Below are 19,875 nucleotides of genomic sequence, written 5' to 3'. Positions count from 1 at the left end.
ACCTACAAAACTATGTTCCAGTTATTACTTACCTTGCTGTCGAGTGCTGTAGGCGTATGGAAGATGGTGAGGAGGGGGGAGGAGGAGAGGAGTTACTGTTTGGAAGGGGAGTCCCCTTCCATAATCACATCAGGCAGTGAGGACCTTTCTGGTGTGCTCTCCCTGGGACGTTTAACCTGAGTGCCACTAGGTCCTGGTTGAGGCTCACTGCTCGATTTCCTCACCACAAATCTGTCCATGGAAGCTTGCTTTTCCCTTCTTCGCAAGCTCTCTCTGTAGTAAGGCATCACATTGTCATTGAAAAGATTAAGACAACGGCCTACTACAGCTTTCTCTGGGTGAGTCTGTTCAATAGTTGTTTGAATTTCTTCCCACATCTGACACACCTTCTTAATTACTGCAGAAGGGACATTCGCTGGTGCTGTTGGTGCTGCTGCCACCTCCTCCTCCACTGCAGAATCATTCGCTGCTGCGTTGGCTTGCTGTTCCTGTTGAAGGGCTAGGAGTTCTTCGGTGGTCAGTTCTTCATTGTGTTCTTCCACCAACTCCTCCACATCATCACCATCCAATTCCAAGCCCAATTGCTGGCCTAGACTAACAATTTCCTCAACAATAGGCGCATCATTTATAGGCTCAAACCCCTCAAAGTCTAGTTCTCTCACACCTTCAGGCCACAATTTTCTCCAGCCAGAGATCAGGGTTCTTTGAGTCACTTCTTGCCAGGCTTTGTCAACGAGTTTTAAAGCACTACAAATGTTAAAATGCTCTCTCCAGAACTCTTTGAGGGTGAGGTTTGTGGCTTCAGTCACTTCAAAACATTTCCGGAAAAGTGCCCTTTCATACAGTTTCTTAAAATTCGCTATGATTTTCTGGTCCATAGGCTGAATTAGAGGAGTGGTGTTAGGAGGAAGGAATTTAACTGTGAGGAATTTATTGTATTGAGGCATCAAATCATCTTCCAAGCCTGGAGGATGAGCAGGAGCATTGTCAAGAAGCACGGCTTTGAGTGGCAATTGTTTCTCCTGCAGATATTTTTCTATGGCAGGGCACAGCACTTCATTCACCCACTCCGAAAAAATAAGCCTAGTGACCCATGCTTTTTTATTAGACTTCCACATCACACACAAACGGGTTTTCTGCACATTATACTGTTTGAAAACCCTTGGATTTTCAGAATGATACACTAGCAAGGGTTTAATTTTCAAATCGCCACTCGCATTTGAACACAGCACAAGCGTAAACCTATCTTTCATAGGCTTGTGTCCAGGCAAGGATTTTTCCTCCTTGGTAATGTATGTCCTCTTAGGCATTCTTTTCCAAAACAGTCCTGTTTCGTCACAATTAAACACTTGTTGCGGTAGGTATCCCTCAGCCTGTGCAAACTCTTTAAATTCGTCAATAAATCGTCCAGCGGCTGGTTTGTCTGAGCTGGCTGCCTCCCCATGCCTTGTAACACTATGGATACCACTTCTCTTTCTAAATTTTTCAAACCAGCCCCTGCTTGCCTTAAACTCTTTCTTATCTGCATCACTCGTTGCAGGGGTCTTCTTTAGAAGGTCTTCATGCAACACCCTGGCTTTCTCACAAATAATGGCCTCCGAAACAATAACACCCCTCAACTCCTTGTCGTGTATCCAAATTAATAACAACTTTTCCACTTCTTCAAGTATTTGTGGTCTTTGTGCCGTTAATGTTCTTACTCCTTTTGCCACATTAGCACTCATAATCTTATTTTTCTTCTTAAGTATAGTGCATATTGTTGATGTGGCTTTGTTGTACTGCCTACAAAGTTCAACAACACGTGTACCGTTCTCATGCTTCCGAATGATCTCTTGTTTCTCCTCTATTGTCATCCTCACATGAGCTTTCTGGCCTTTATCCTTACCACTGGCTTTCTTGGGACTCATGGTGAGATATATAATAACAAATTGTATAGACAAATCACCAAAAATCCAACAAAACACTGAAAATCCGCGAGAAGAATTGATGTGGGGGTAGTCACTGAGCGCGAGACAATGGTAAACTGAGGGGCAGCGGGGCAGAGGGGCGACGATCGCCGAACCACCACGCGCTAGGTCGGCCTGTACGCGTATCAACAAACTCGCGTCCCGAAGTAACCATCGCCTTCCGAGACAAATTTTTGGAGTAAATACTGCTCGCCTTCCGAAAACCTCGCATACAGGGACAATCGCATTCCGAGGTACCACTGTACAGTATATCATTTCTCTCCAGGTGTTCTAACCATATAGTTTTTATTATTTTTTCCAATATTTTCACTATTACACTTGTCAATGATACAGGTCTATAATTGAGGGGGTCTTCCCTGCTGCCACTTTTGTAGAATAGAACTATGTCAGCCTTTTCCCACACGTCTGCTACGACTCCTGTACACAGGGATGTCTGAAAAATCAACTGAAGTGGAATGCTGAGCTCAGATGCACATTCTTTCAGAACCCATGGTGAAACTCCATCTGGGCCAACCGCTTTGTTCTTACTTAGCTCCAGGAGCATTTGTTTCACTTTGTCTCTAGACACCTCTATGTGCCCTATGCTGTTCTCTGGAATTCTTATTGTGTCTGGTTCTCTAAAGATCTCATTTTGTACAAACACACTTTGGAACTTTTCGTGTAATGTTTCACACATTTCCTTTTCATTTTCCGTGTATCTGTTCCCCCCATTTTCAACCTCTGAATATTATCCTTTACCTGCAGCTTGCTTTTAATGAATTTATAGAAAAGGTCTGGATCTGATTTACATTTGTCTGCTATGCCGTTCTCAAAGTTCCTCTCTGCCTCTCTCCTTACTGACGTGTAGTTGTTTCTTGCATCTTTGTATCGCTGGTATGTTTGGGGGTTTGGCCTCTTTCTATAATGATTCCATGCTTGTGTCTTTTGATCTCTGGCCCTCTCGCAATTTCTGTTGAACCAACTCGGTTTCCTAGGTCTGCATGTCTGTTGCTTGGTATGGATGTTTGTGTGCCTTCATCATATATTTTGCAAAATTTGGCATACATCTCATTTACTTCCTTGCCTAGCAACAAGTCTGTCCAATTATACCCATGAAAAAAATTTGTAAGTTCCCCATAGCGTTCTCTCTCTTGAAATCAAGTTTAACAACTGTTTCACAGACCCCATTCTTTACTAGATTATATCACATCGCTTATTTAATTTATTATATACTATTTATATTAATATTTATAATATAAGTATATAATAACTATATATATATATATATATATATATATATATATATATATATATATATATATATATATATATATATATATATATATATATATATATATATATATACATATATATATATATATATATATATATATATATATATATATATATATATTATATTTATATATATATATATATATATATATATATATATATATATATATATATATATATATATATATATATATATATATATATATATATATATATATATATATAAAAAAAATTTTATTTTTTTTTTTTTTTTATTTATTTTTTTTTTTTTTAAATAGGAAGGGAGTACCACCTCTGGCTGGAAGAAGGGGACCCTTAGCCTCGGAGGAAACCACACACAACACATTAGAGGGAATGTTTAGGTCCCCTCCAATACTGTTTCTGTGTGCTTTTCTCCTACCACTCCCTTCATTTTGATTTTTTTTTTGCATTATTATGTATTTAAAGGTTACATGATATACATTGGTTGATATAAAGAGTGCTTAAAGGTTATGGATCTGTTGAAGCTCCTCCGCTTCTGGACAGGAACCGAGAATGCAGCAGGCGTTTCCCCTCTGTATTGCCACACTGAGGCGCTGAAACAAATAATTGGCAGCTCTTGGGTTTCTGGTGATGTCAATGAGCTTGGAACCCAATTCCTTGAGAAATCCCAAGGCACTCTTTCCCCAGGGGCCATGCGTCTCAGACGCTATTGGAACAAAAGTGAATCGATCTTCCAATCCCCTGTATTTGGCTGATTTTGCTATTTCCCTGTGGTTGACCGCCCCACCTGCTTGATCAGCTCCGAGGTGTACATAGGTGTCAGCCAGGGTGGATACACATGTGTAGTCCCACACTATTTGTCTACCTTCCTTCCAGAAGTATATGGTGATGCCATCAGGGCGAAGTGCAGGGAAATTCGGGTTTTGGACCTCTGGGATACGAGGTTCTCTCTCCGCTGGGCACTGAGCTGAGATGAGGCTTCTCTTGATGATGTCATTGATCTCGTTGTGTCTTGCATGCCATCCCTTTGTGCTTCCGCAATGCAACCCATGCAGTCCATGTTGGTCTGCTTCCACCCTGTTGCAAATACACTTGTATTCAGTGTGAATTGGGGCACCAAGGTGGAGGGCCACTGCTACACGAAGGGATTCTGGATTAGACGCGTGCCCATTGCCGACATGGGTACTGCCAGGAGGAAGTCTCCTACATGGGGGACACGCACTGCTCTGAGGCGGGCTTTCTCCTTGTCTGATGTTGCGGCACTGAGCATGGCATCAGCTATTTTTTCTGCTAGTGGGTGGTCCCAGTTGGACTGCTTGTATTTTTTTGTTGGTTCTATGATGGGTGCTGGGGCTGCAAGAGCTTCCCACTGATTTGAACATTCAGTGAAAGCAGCAGAAACTCCTTCCTCCAAGGAGTGCCGGACCAACCGAGCTGTGGTGGGTATGTGGGCCTGCGGGCTGCTCCAAGCAACAGCCTAGTGGACCAAACTCTCACAAGTCAAGCCTGGCCTCGGGCTGGGCTTGGGGAGTAGAAGAGCTCCCAGAACCCCATCAACCAGGTATCAACCAGGGTCCTGACCCGGTCGATGGCAGACATAGAATGCTTCCAACTGTAAGGGGGGTCTCTATAGGCCATTGCTCTTTGTGCCTCTCTGAGGGGGCCAGGTTCTGGCTCGTGGTCCCTAGCAGACCTAGAACTCCATGCACATTGATGCCAAAATCCATATCAGCCTGGATAGCTCCTAGCAGCTTCCCGGTCTCACCCAGAAAATGGCGTTTTATTACATTCAACACTATTTTTTTCTTTGGGGTTAATGCATCTTTCCAGACCTCTTTTCAGTGGGAAATTTAATAATAATGATAATATTTTTGAGGGAAATTAATAGGTGAGGTGAGAGGTATAATGAGGCAGCAACAATGTAAAGAATGATAATGGGTGAGGAGAGAGAAAATGAGGCAGCAGCAGTGTTAAGGTTTATAATGGGTATATGAGGCAGCAACGATATAATGGTTGATAATGGGCGAGGAGAAGTATAATGAGGTAGTAACAGTGTAACAGTTAATAATGGGTGGAAGGAGGTATAATGAGACAGAAAAAATGTAAAGGTTAATAATGGGTGAGGAGAGGTATAATGAGGCAGCAACAATGTAAAGGTTAATAATGGGTGAGGAGAGGTATAATGAGGCAGCAACAATGTAAAGGTTAATAATGGGTGAGGAGAGTTATAATGAGGCAGCAACAATGTAAAGGTTAATAATGGGTGATGAGAGGTATAATGAGGCAGCAACAGTGTAAAGGTTAATAATGGGTGAGGAGAGGTATAATGAGGCAGCAACAACGTAAATGTTAATAATGGGTGAGGAGAGGTATAATGAGGCAGCAACAGTGTATAGGTTAATAATGGGTGAGGAGAGGTATAATGAGGCAGCAACAATGTAAATGTTAATAATGGGTGAGGAGAGGTATATTGAGGCAGCAACAGTGTATAGGTTAATAATGGGTGATGAGAGGTATAATGAGGCAGCAACAATGTAAAGGTTAATAATGGGTGATGAGAGGTATAATGAGGCAGCAACAATGTAAAGGTTAATAATGGGTGATGAGAGGTATAATGAGGCAGCAACAATGTAAAGGTTAATAATGGGTGATGAGAGGTATAATGAGGCAGCAACAATGTAAAGGTTAATAATGGGTGATGAGAGGTATAATGAGGCAGCAACAGTGTAAAGATTAATGAGAAATTTATGAGGTTTGGTGAAGGAAAAAGTAAGGAGTGGAGTGCAGCACCTTGTACCTTCTATTGGGAAAATATTATAATGTTAAGTGACATATTGTAAGATTGTAAGAGAAGTAGGTGGTAGATTACTCTCATATAAAAAGTTGATGAGTAACAAGTTGAAGCATTAGCTTGAGGACTTGTCGGATGAACTATGTTGTTATTGTGACATCTTCTGCACCCTTCACATGTTCATACTATTGGAGAAGCTAGAATACCAACATTTACCTGGGAGGTAAAATAGGTTTATGTAATTGAATATTTGAGAACAAGTATCATATTGGAATAATAGTTATTCATCATTTTTATTAGCATTAATAATGCAGATAGCACTATTCTGCATTATTATTCTGCAATAATAATGCAGAAGAGTATGAAAGTCTTATATAAATTTGATATAAGTAAAATGTGTGCAAGAAAATATTTAGAAATTGCTGAATCACAAAAGAGCAACCATTGATGAATTTCCAAACCATTCACATACTGTATAAATAATAAATTAGAGTATGAATTGTATTTTCAACCATTTTGTAATAAAGGTATGGTAATATTGAATTAAATAATCCCATGTTATGCATATGAAAAAAAAAAAGTAACGACTTTTCCTTTTCATTTGTACTATTTTCAGATATGTTATTGTATCTTGTTCTCAGTGCATGGAATTATAGTTGAATATTTGTTTATAGTGATGCGGACTGGTGGTTGGCGAGACACATGACGAGAGGAACAGAAGGCTACATACCAAAAAATTACGTAGCGTCTGCGTCTTCCCTTGAATGTCAAGAGTGAGTACTGACGTTCAAGATTTGTTCTCTGTGTTCACTTGTATAAACAGTTCACACACAAAGGCACACACATGTTGAACAGTTGTATTGGCTTACAAACCACATTATATAGGTTCTATTTTCTCACTATAGCTGTGTGGCCTTAATTTTGTATTATTACACAAATTGTAATCTCTCGGATATGTTTCTTCAAGATGTATGAAAAATATACTGTATGTACTCTAATTTACATTGACTAAAACAAAATTGATGTTGCAGCTGGTACTTCGGCAAGATAGCAAGAAAGGAAGCGGAGAAATTGTTAATGACTCGAGGAAACTTAAGAGGGACTTTCCTCATCCGCATGTCTGAACAGTCTAGTCATGGGTATTCCCTCAGTATAAGGGTCAGTATCACTTATTCTTAATAAAGAAACTTTACATATTTGTTATAGGATATACAGTTATGTATAGTGCTATATCATACATCATTACCTTGTTTCACATGTTAAATCAAACATATGATATCATTATAGAAAATTAAGAGTAAAGATTTAAAATAACACCCATCAGTTCATCATACCTTATATGCTAAACTTCATAATAGAGAATTGCAACAAGTGCACTCTAGACGATCATCCGCAACAACCCCACCACTGTAAAACTACAGTATTTGCCAGTGTATAAGATGAATCTAATTTACTGAATATTTTATGGAAAAAATTTAATTTTATTTGTAAGTAGTTTTGTAAGAGAAATGATTTTGTAAATGTAAATGCAATATAAAGTATATAAGGTATATGGTCGACTAAAAATATGCATTCTATCTCTAGACAAATACAGTAGGTGTGTAGTGCTCATCAGTTTTGTTGACATTCACACCATCTTCATAGTTTGCTTTTACCTAGCCTTGTTACCTATCACTTCTCATGCACTGTTGAGTTTCTGGGAAGAGGCAACCAGTGGTCCTCTGAAACTATCTTGATGAGAGTGCTCCATCCAAATGGGTCACCTGCTTGATAGGGTTCTGGGAGTTCTACTTCCCAAGCCCGGCCTGGGGCTAGGCTTGACTTGACTCCAAGCAACAGCCTGGTCTACCAGGCTGTTGCTTACATACCCACCACAGCCCTGTTGGTCCAGCACTCCTTGAAGAAAACTATCTAGTTTTCTGTTGAAGATGTCCACGGTTGTTCCCACAGATTGTTCACAAGTTTTTCTCGTTGTGTCACATCAGACACAAGTTCTGTTTGGTCTACTGGGGACCAGAACTAAAACCTAGCCCCCCTCAGAGACACAGAGAGAGCAAATGACAGTTTGCCACCACACTAGGAAAGCATCCAGAAACTCTGCAAAGTTGGTGAAACTGCCAAACAACTCGGCAAATTATTTGCACAGAACAAGAGAAACATTCAAAATTAGTTAGGACTCATTATGCCAAATGCTTCCACCAGACAGCTCAGCTTCTACATGTAGCCAATCAATTTTTGCTGAAAGGGCGTGTTCTAGGTCTTTCAGCCATGGCAAGCTCCTCTTATTTCAAGCTAGGTGGCATCCATCCTTCTACTTGTTCCTGTGGGTTTGTCCATTTGCTTTGTTCTATATTTTAGTATTTTGTTTCACTTGCATATTTTCTATCTGATTTGTTGTGTTTTGGACTGCATGCTCTTTAGGTTCTTTCCCAGAGTGCCCACTATTACTGCCCCAGCACTGACAGATATCTCTTCTCTGATGTATTCGGGAGTTTGCCCCTGAAAGGCCTCTCTATCTATCTATATCTATCTATCTATCTCTCTTTCTTTCTTGGGAAAGAGGGAATGGTTCCTCTTGGACATTAAATACGCTATGCGATGTAATCTGGTAGAGAATGGGAACAGTGAAACAGTTGTTAAACTCAATTTCAAGAGAGAACGCTATGGGGAACTTAGATTTTTTTTCTTGAGTATAATTGGACAGACTTGTGGCTAGGCAAGGAAGTAAATGAGATGGATGCCAAATTTTGCACAATATATGATGAAGGCACACAAACAGTCATACCAAAACAGACATGCAGACCTAGGAAACCGAGTTGGTTCAACAGAAATTGCGAGAGGGCCAGAGATCAAAAGACACAAGCATGGAATCATTATAGAAAGAGGCCAAACCCCCAAACATACCAATGATACAAAGATGCAAGAAACAACTACACGTCAGTAAGGAGAGAGGCAGAGAGAAACTTTGAGAATGGTATAGCAGACAAATGTAAATCAGATCCAGACCTTTTCTATAAATTCATTAAAAGCAAGCTGCAGGTAAAGGATAATATTCAGAGGTTGAAAATTGGGAACAGATACACGGAAAATGAAAAAGAAATATGTGAAACATTAAACAAAAAGTTCCAAAGTGTGTTTGTACAAAATAAGATCTTTAAAGAACCAGACACAATAAGAATTCCATAGAACAACTTAAGAGCATATAGAGGTGTCTAGAGATGAAGTGGAAAATATGCTAAAGGAGCTAAGTAAGAACAAAGCAGTTGGTCCATATGGAGTTTCACCATGGATTCTGAGAGAATGTGCATCTGAGCTCAGGATTCCACTTCACCTGATTTTTCAGGCATCCCTGTGTACAGGAATCGTAGCAGACTTGTGGAAAAAGGCTAACATAGTTCCAATCTACAAAAATGGCAGCAGGCAAGACCCCCTCAATTATAGACCGGTATCATTGACAAGTGTAATAGTCAAAATATTGGAAAAAATAATAAAAACTAAATGGTAGAACACCTGGAGAGAAATGATATAATATCATGGAGACAGTATGGTTTTTGATCTTGAAGATCCTGTGTATCGAATTTACTCAATTTCTATGATCGCGCCACGGAAATTTTACCGGAAAGAGATGGTTGGGTTGACTGCATCTATCTGGACCTAAAAAAGGCTTTCGACAGAGTTCCACATAAGAGGTTGTTCTGGAAACTGGAAAATATTGGAGGGGTGACAGGTAAGCTTCTAACAGGGATGAAAAATTTTCTGACTGATAGAAAAATGAGGGCAGTAATCAGAGACAATGTATCGGCCTGGAGAAATGTCTCAAGTGGAGTACCACAGGGTTCAGTTCTTACACCAGTGATGTTCATTGTCTACATAAATGATCTACCAGTTGGTATACAGAATTATATGAACATGTTTGCTGATGATGCTAAGATAATAGGAAGGATAAGAAATTTAGATGATTGTCATGCCCTTCAAGAAGACCTGGACAAAATATGTACAGTATATGGAGCACCACTTGGCAAATGGAATTTAATGTGAATAAATGCCTTGTTATGGAGTGTGGAATAGGAGAACATTGACCCCACACAACCTATAAATTATGTGAGAAATCTTTAAAGAATTCTGATAATGAAAAAGATCTAGGGGTGGTTCAAGATAGAAAATTATTACCTGAGGACCACATAAAGAACGAGGACCACAATGAACGTTGTGCGAGGAGCCTATGCCACGCTTTCTAACTTCAGAATTACTTTTAAATACATCGATGGTGAAATACTAAAGAAATTGTTCACAACTTTTGTTACGCCGAAGCTAGAATATGCAGCAGTTGTGTGGTGCCCATATCTTAAGAAGCACATCAACAAACTGGAAAAGGTGCAAAGACATGCTACTAAGTGGCTCCCAGAACTGAAGGGCAAGAGCTATGAGAAGAGGATAGAGGCATTAAATATGCCAAAACTAGAAGACAGAAGAAAAAGAGGTGATATGATCACTACGTACAAAATAGTAACAGGATTTGATGAAATCGATAGGGAAGATTTTCTGAGACCTGGAACTTCAAGAACAAGAGGTCATAGATTTTAACTAAATAAACAAAGACGCCGAAGAAATATAAGAAAATTCTTTCGCAAATAAAGTGGTAGACGGTTGGAACAAGTTAAGTGAGAAGGTGGTGGAAGCCAAAACCGTCAGTAGTTTCAAAGCGTTATATGACAAAGAGTGCTGGGTAGACGGGACACCACGAGTGTAGCTCTCATCCTGTAACTACACTTAGGTAATTACACACATCCCCAGGAAGCAGCCCTTAACAGCTAACTTCCAGGTACCTATTTACTGCTAGGTAATAAGGCATCGAGGTGAAAGAAACTCTGCCCATTAGCAGAGTTTTATTATTATCTGCCCATTATCTTATCCCATTATTATTATCTCATTATCTGCCCATCTGTGTCATTGTGGGTTGGTGGACTCGGTGTGGTTGAGTTGACCTCATCCCTTTGGTGGGTGCTGTGGTTGTTTCCAGTGCTGAAGAGGGGCTTCAAACTCTTCATGGATTTTGGGTGTACCTCTTCTATAGTACATCCTCAGTCTTTTGGGTTTGAACATTTTCATACTCTATCCAACCGTCTGCATTACCACCTTGGCTCAATTACACCTGTTTTTATAGATTGTAGTTTGGATGGCATATCTGTATTCATTACAACATCCTGTGTTCATTACAACAGCCTGTATTCATTACAATATCCTGTACTCATTTTACCCCTTACGTTCATTACACCACTTTGTTTATATCTTAATTGGATGTGATGTATTTAGTCGACATGTAATTTGACCATAAAATATCCTTTAGTTACACAATTTAAATTTTAAACCTTTCAGAAACCTCATGTATAGTTTTTCATAAGTGATGGTATCTGAACACTGTAAACATGAGTAATAGAATAGACGGGGAGGATCACTTGCTTGTTTCAAACATAGGTTAGACATGATCATAAGTTTGGATGGATATAAATATCTGCTGCTTCATATGGACTGATAGGAGCTGCCTTGTGTGGGTCAATATACAACGCATCCTCCGAATAGACAGTATGTTTTAATACTAAATGTAATAAGTGCATTTCCTGACTGTCCTGCATAGTACATAATTACACTTATTGTGCTGTTACATTTACCTCCACATATATTCTCCTCATTTTCTGTTAAGACACTCAAAATTTTAAGATAAAGTTTTCATGTTCTATATACACAAGTTTTAAATATAAAATTCTATATACACACGTTTTAAATATAAAAAAATTCTTTTTCAGTTTTATTAAACAATAGAGATTTTATACAAAATTTTAAAATATCCTGAGTTACTTTATAATTTATTGAAAGATTTTAGTTTTGTTTTATTAGTTTTATAAAACTTTAATTTCAATATAGCTATAGGTTAAGTACTAATTGTAATTAAGAAGCAATAAAATGCTTGTCCTTATACACTTAGAAGGTTAGGTTAGGTCATGGTTTTCTATTCAGCTTTTCAGGTAAACTCTAATATTCACAATATTTTGGTGCGATTCTGGCGATTAAGTGTATTTATGTACTAAGCCTGTAGTCAGGATTGTACTTATTGCATTTAGTATTAAAACGTACTGTCTATTCGGAGGAGGGGCTGCAATATAAGCTGCTTTGTATGGGTCAGTAGGAGCTGCCTTGTATGGGTCAATAGGAGCTGCTTTGCATGGATCAGTAGTAGTTGCTTTGTATGGGTCAGTAGGAGTTGCCTTGTATGGATCAGTAGGAGTTGCCTTGTATGGGTCAGTAGGAACTGCCTTGTATGGATCAGTAGGAGTTGCCTTTTATGGGTCAATAGGAGCTGCCTCATATTAGCCAATGGGCTTTCTGTAGTTTCCTTAATTCTTATGTTGTTATGAGGCCAAAAATAAGCAAGTTGTCTTGTGAACAGGACTGGGACCAACACAAGGGTGAACACGTCAAGCACTACCGTATCAAAGTCACAGACACAGGAGGATATTTTATCACATCGTCGCAAGCCTTCCGAACACTGAATGACTTGGTTGATGCCTATAAAAGTGAGTGTTTGACAGTTTGTCGTATATTAGTGAATAAATATTAAAATTAACCTCTTCATATTTTTATAATTCGGTTGTGTGTTGAAATTTAGTAAACTTGAACTTGAATTACTAGTATTAGCAGTTGACATGTATTTTTGTAAATATGCTTTTCTTATAATTTAGAGTCCAGCAGGAGAAACATGCACGAATAACATTTAATCAATGTTGAATCAAGGTCATTAAAACTGTTTATTCTTAACTTAAATTCACTTGTCCAGAGTTGCCCTGTGGGGAATTTGTATTCATATTTCACCTCTATAGTTGTGATTGTTGTGCTGCCTCACACCACAATTCATTCCTCTGTCTGGGAATAAAATCTTACTCTTGGATATATCCAAGTGAGTCAGCTCAGTCACTTTTCATTTATGCAGTACTTTAAACAATTTTTTTTGCTTTCTTTTTACAGAGAACAATTACGGACTAGCGTGCCTCTTGCAGTATCCTTGTCCACGGCCACAACCCCAGAAGTGGGACTTGTCTCGAGAGACAAAAGATCAGTGGGAGATTGATCGTTCTGTCCTTTCCATGGATAAAAAGTTGGGACAGGGTTCATTTGGTGAAGTGTGGTATGGTAAGTTTGTTGCTTTGTGTCGATTTTCATACCTAACTTATATATCATTGTATTAAATAGTAAAATACAATATATATATATATATATATATATATATATATATATATATATATATATATATATATATATATATATATATTATATTATATATATATATATATATATATGTATGTATATATGTAAAAGGTGAATGTATACATAATATATATTGTATGAAATTTGAATAGTTGAAAGTATATATTTTGCTATGTTAAAAAATAGTAATATAAAGTAAATGAATTTCTTTTGAATAAATAGTGTAGCTGTATGACTGAATCGAATCCGTGCATCTGATCACCTTAGGCACATGTCTAAGGTGATCAGAGTTGTGGGATAAATTTTGGTGTGCAGCTTCAACATATACTGTATTCATATTACTATTACTAGTAATCAGGTAAAAATGCCAAAGCCATTTTAACTTTGATACGGGGAGAAGAAATGGTGTCCAATCACTTGGACGGTCTGGGATTGAACACTGACCTGCATGAAGTGAGACCGTTGCTCTACTGTCCAGCCCAAGTGGCTGGACACATATATTCATAGCTTTATCACATTTCTGTGATTTTTATTATGAACTCATTTTCATCACCAGGAATGTGGAATAACTCGACAGAGGTAGCCATCAAAACTCTTAAACAAGGAGCAATGAGTCCCTCTGCCTTCCTGGAAGAAGCAAGAATCATGAAAAAATTACGACATCGTAACATACTAGTTTTGTATGCTGTCTGTACCAAGGAGGAACCAATCTTAATTGTCACCGAGTACATGTGTAATGGTGCTTTATTAGATTTGCTCAGGAATGAAGGCGAACGCTCCTTAAAACTAAATGACCTTATATATGTGGCTACACAGGTTAGTCACCTTATTTTTTATGCAGTAATATGCTTATGATAGCCAATAAGTATGTGATATTGTTTTGTTAATATTTCAGACATTTCTTAAACAGGGCTTCTATGTGAGGCAACCCACCCCCTCAAAGAAATGGGAAAGCATTTGAAAATAGAGGTAGATGAATAATTTGTACAAATATTTTTTTTAATTACAGGTTGCAGCAGGGATGGCATATCTTGAAAGCCTACAGTTACTACATAGAGATTTAGCTGCTCGCAATGTATTAGTTGGCGATTCTTTGCTGTGCAAAGTTGCTGATTTTGGCCTTGCAAGAATAGTTGAGGGTGAAGACTACTGTCCCAGCACCTGTGAGTCTTGCTTTAAAAAATTTTAGTTACATTTTGATATAGTAAATTATTAAATGAGAGAAATCAGTTTGGAATAATTATCAGTATATGAGTATGTTGAAATATTTTGTATTTGGCCATTTCTGCGGGAATGGCCAAATGCAAATTCGGCCATTTGACACCAAACGTTGGTGTCCTAACCAACGGGGCCATTGGTTCCCTAAAGATATCCGAACTGACATGTGCTATATTAGCTTCGGGTCATCAGTCACAGGAGTCCTTATGCCTACTGGGGACGAGCCAGAACCTGGCCCCTTCAGAGAGGTGCAGGGAGCAATGGCCTATGAGCACTTTACATTTAAAGTATGTCATAATTGCCATTGAATGGGGAAGGTCACCCAAGGTATAAGTTTGAAGTATACTAAAGGAGTAAATAGAAGTAAAGAAAATGGCAGAAGGCCAAATAGTGAAGAGAGAAAGGTGAAGTATAGAGAAAAGAGATAGCAAGATAAAGATAAAGAAAAGAGAATCTAAATGGACTAAAGCTAAGTCAGATCATCTTTGTTAACACCATCGCTCGCTTTGGACACCGATCACGTCCATTTTTTTTTTTCTTGAGTCCTAGCAGTGGACAGGACTCACGTCAGCTACAAAAATATTTGTATAAAATTCATTTTTTATTCGATCGATCTCGGGATAGTTTCAAAATAAGCGCCTTTAGAATGCGCACAATTTCATACCAAAATGAAAGATGTAACACGAAACTTGATGTCAGAACACTTGAAAGATTATAAATACGTTTTTGGGTCTAAATTTTAAATTTTAAAATATGTTAAAATTCTATTTATTGTGCTATTATTATGGGACTAGTTTTAAAATGTGTGCCTTTATATTGCGAACAATTTGATACCAAAACGAGCGATGTAACATGAAAATTGATATGTCAGAACACTGGAAAGATATAAATGATTTTGATGATGAGCGTCCAAAATTAAAATATTTGTTAAAATTCCAGTTATTGCTCTATTATTATGAGACTAGTTTAAAATGTGCGCCTTTATATTGCGAACAATTTGATACCAAAACGAGCGATGTAACATGACAATTGATGTTATCAAACTGAACGAGTATACACATTAGGTTTTGGTGTGCAAATTGGTGCTCGTTCACGGGTAACTTTAGGCTTACTGTGGGGGAGTCTCGCCAGGCTTTTGGACATTATATGCATATACATCTGCAGGGAATTTAATTGCAAACACAATGATACCAAAATGAACGACGTAGCATAAGAATTAAGGTGAGAAAACTGAAACGAATATACACATTCTTAACACTATCGCCGCACGCTCGCCCTCACCATTAGCCCCATGACGTCAATGTCTGCGGCGCTCTTGTGGCGCGCATGATAGTGTTAATTTTAACACTTTCGCGCGCTAGCGACACGGTCTCTAGTCGCTCATTTTTCTCTCGATTCCTCTCGGACAACGCGGCCCAGAGTGACTCATTAAAATATTTGTTAAAAATTTAAATTTTATCCGATCAATCTGGTAGTGGTTTCAAAATGAGTGCCTTTAGTTTGCGCACAATTTAGCACCCATATGTCACTTGAGCAGGACATATATTTTTCTCTTGAATGCACCTCAAGCGGCATTTGAAAAAAAATTTCTATAAAATCCAATTCTTATCCGATCGACTTGGGGATAATTTAAACATGTTTGTGATTAAATTTTCGTTTTCTCTAATAGCCACATAGCCTATTTGGGAGAACGGAGTTCGCTTGTATCTTCGTGGTAAAACTATTGTAATGTTGACACGACGAGTGAAATCGATGATGTTTCTTTATTTGGTGCCGGTCAAACGCATCCTTGTGTGATATTTTATACATATGTTCTTCTAGAACATTCTATTGCGAACACATTGGTACAAAAATTAAGTACGTACATAGAAAATTAAGGTCAGGACAGTGAAAAGCATATACACTTTTCAAAAGGTGTTTCGCCGATCTGCTGTCGGGTGTGCCGTAAGAGGTAACACTTCAGCCACTTCCCACACTCTTGAGGGTGGGCTGCGATCATGATTCTACATTTATATGCATATATCCGTGAAGGAATTTTAATGCGGTCACAGTGATACCAAAATTAACGACGCAGCACAATTCTGGGATTGACAAACATGAAAAGATCATAAACATTTCAGCGCGGTTTGACCCTCACTGCTAATGATTGCCATAGTTTTTTATTTGGTGCAGGTCTCATGTCGGGTTTGGTGAAATTTTACATATATATTCCTCTAGAGCAATCTCTTGCGAACAAATTGATACCGAATTTTAATACATACATGGAATATTAACCCTTAAACCGCGCAAATCATATATATATGATATCAGTGACAAAACCGAAACCGCGCACATCATATATATATGATTTCGTGTCTAGCACTATACAGTAATTTAAACACCCCGCATGGGATAGGGGCAGCTATAGTACAGCCACGACCGATAGTTGCCAGATGCCACCTAGAAAAAAAATACATGCCAACATTCTTGGGTGTTAGAGCGTCAGTATTGAGCAAGCCACCAAGGCTGGTGCACGTAGCACGAGCTCACAGCATAGCTGTTCAGCTTGTGACCACAGCATCGCCTACAAATGCCATAATATATATGATACTGCTATTATATAGCAGTGATAGTATTACTGAAGTCCCCTGACTGTGATAAAACTGACCAGGATTCTGATAATAGCAGGATTGTGGTGATATTTAGCACTGTGCTCCATGGAAGGAGGAGTAATGCTGTGGAGGGAGGGTTGTGGCGTCGTCTTCTGACTGTGTGTGGCCACCATTTATTGACTGCACTCACCATACCAGCTTAGTGGTTCGCTATGGTGAACACAAATGTAGATACTTATATATAACGTGTGTATAGAGTGTGATAACAGCGAGAGGAGTAGATTGGGAGCCGCCATTTTGGTGAGGGAGGAGCGTCGTCTGCACGACTTGTCATGTTGTTTACTGATGGCCACTATGGTCTTTGGGCACCATACCAGCTTATTTGTACAGGTATGGTGAATAACACAGGTAGATACTTATATATAATGTATGTATATAGCGTAATAACACCACAAACAATATTGTTGGAGGAGAAATATTAGTGCGTCTGGCCTTGAGGGTGGCCGCCGATCAGCTGACTGTGTGAGTAATTACCTAAGTGTAATTACCTAAGTGTAGTTACAGGATGAGAGCTACGCTCGTGGTGTCCCGTCTTCCCAGCACTCTTTGTCATATAACGCTTTGAAACTACTGACGGTCTTGGCCTCCACCACCTTCTCACTTAACTTGTTCCAACCGTCTACCACTCTATTTGCGAAGGTGAATTTTCTTATATTTCTTCGGCATCTGTGTTTAGCTAGTTTAAATCTATGACCTCTTGTTCTTGAAGTTCCAGGTCTCAGGAAGTCTTCCCTGTCGATTTTGTCAATTCCTGTTACTATTTTGTATGTAGTGATCATATCACCTCTTTTTCTTCTGTCTTCTAGTTTTGGCATATTTAATGCTTCTAACCTCTCCTCGTAGCTCTTGCCCTTCAGTTCTGGGAGCCACTTAGTAGCATGTCTTTGCACCTTTTCCAGTTTGTTGATGTGCTTCTTAAGATATGGGCACCACACAACAGCTGCATATTCTAGCTTTGGCCTAACAAAAGTCATGAACAATTTCTTTAGTATATCGCCATCCATGTATTTAAATGCAATTCTGAAGTTAGAAAGCATAGCATAGGCTCCTTGCACAATATTCTTTATGTGGTCCTCAGGTGATAGTTTTCTATCTAGAACCACTCCTAGATCTCTTTCTTTATCAGAATTCTTTAAAGATTTCTCACATAATATATAGGTTGTGTGGGGTCTATGTTCTCCTATTCCACATTCCATAACATGACATTTATTAACATTAAATTCCATTTGCCAAGTGGTGCTCCATATACTTATTTTGTCCAGGTCTTTTTGAAGGGCATGACAGTCATCTAAATTTCTTATCCTTCCTATTATCTTAGCATCATCAGCAAACATGTTCATATAATTCTGTATACCAACTGGTAGATCATTTATGTACACAATAAACATCACTGGTGCAAGAACTGAACCCTGTGGTACTCCACTTGTGACATTTCTCCATTCTGATACATTGCCTCTGATTACTGCCCTCATTTTTCTATCAGTCAGAAAATTTTTCATCCATGATAGAAGCTTACCTGTCACCCCTCCAATATTTTCCATTTTCCAGAACAACCTCTTATGTGGAACTCTGTCGAAAGCCTTTTTTAGGTCCAGATAGATGCAGTCAACCCAACCATCTCTTTCCTGTAATATCTCTGTGGCTCGATCATAGAAACTGAGTAAATTCGATACACAGGATCTTCCAGATCGAAAACCATACTGTCTGTCTGATATTATATCATTTCTCTCTAGGTGTTCTACCCATTTAGTTTTGATTAGTTTTTCCAATACTTTCACTATTACACTTGTCAATGATACAGGTCTATAATTGAGGGGGTCTTCCCTGCTGCCACTTTTGTAGATTGGAACTATGTTAGCCTGTTTCCACCCGTCTGCTACGATTCCTGTACACAGGGATGCCTGAAAGATCAGGTGAAGTGGAATGCTGAGCTCAGATGCACATTCTCTGAGAACCCATGGTGAAACGCCATCTGGGCCAACTGCTTTGTTCTTACCAAGCTCCTTGAGCATTTTTTCCACTTCGTCTCTAGACACCTCTATGTGTTCTATGTTGTTCTCTGGAATTCTTATTGTATCTGGTTCCCTAAAGATTTCATTTTGTACAAACACACTTTGGAACTTTTCGTTTAGTGTTTCACTAAACAGTAGCTACGTCTTTGTGCCTTTACTCACCATACAAGCTTAGATGTATAGTTATGGTGAACAAAAGATGTAAATACATATATATAACGTCTGTGTATAGTGAATATATGCAAAAACAGTATTGTGGGAGGAGAATGAGGGCAAGTGAGGTGGTGTTGAGGGAGGGAGTGGCAGTGAGTGGCTCGCTGGTGTGTGGTGGTCACTCCTCGTTGCTTTTTGACTCACAAGACCAACTTAGTAGTTCGTTATGGTGAACAAAATATGCAGATACTTATATATAACCTGTGTATATAGTGTAACAACAGCAAAACTTTGTTTGTTTTATGAACATAATAATTGAATCACTAATATGTACACCATAATTTTGAGTACAGCGATGGTTCACACATTTTATTATATAAATATACCACAATTCACTGTATGGAATAATATTACTGCAAAAAAACTAAGAAAAAAGCAGTCAAAGACATTGAAATAATTAGGTAATAATATATTTGTGGCAACTGCCGTCTGACAGCTCGGACGGAGTAGACCTCGTCTGGCGAAGGCTCTGCCAACGTCCCTTTTTTGCCACACTTCCCTACCCTATT

At 38.6% G+C, this 19,875-nt stretch overlaps 1 protein-coding gene across 16 annotated transcripts in view; it reads left to right on the top strand.

Moving 5' to 3' along the window:
- The window catches only part of LOC123757975 (tyrosine-protein kinase Src64B), a 322,311-nt gene that overhangs the window by 275,143 nt on the left and 27,293 nt on the right, over positions 1-19,875 (top strand). For all 16 annotated transcript variants that reach the window (XM_069338854.1, XM_069338847.1, XM_069338852.1 and 13 more), the window contains 6 exons: positions 6,687-6,785; positions 7,044-7,170; positions 12,458-12,584; positions 13,033-13,197; positions 13,829-14,088; positions 14,282-14,435. In XM_069338854.1, the coding sequence (XP_069194955.1) occupies positions 6,687-6,785; positions 7,044-7,170; positions 12,458-12,584; positions 13,033-13,197; positions 13,829-14,088; positions 14,282-14,435 (932 nt within the window). The remainder of the gene's footprint in view (positions 1-6,686; positions 6,786-7,043; positions 7,171-12,457; positions 12,585-13,032; positions 13,198-13,828; positions 14,089-14,281; positions 14,436-19,875) is intronic.

The sequence above is a fragment of the Procambarus clarkii genome, chromosome 40 (genome assembly GCF_040958095.1).
Source record: "Procambarus clarkii isolate CNS0578487 chromosome 40, FALCON_Pclarkii_2.0, whole genome shotgun sequence".
Lineage (NCBI taxonomy): Eukaryota > Metazoa > Arthropoda > Malacostraca > Decapoda > Cambaridae > Procambarus > Procambarus clarkii.
Note: the sequence above shows the minus strand (reverse complement) of the source record. Positions and strands in the feature narration are given on the sequence as shown.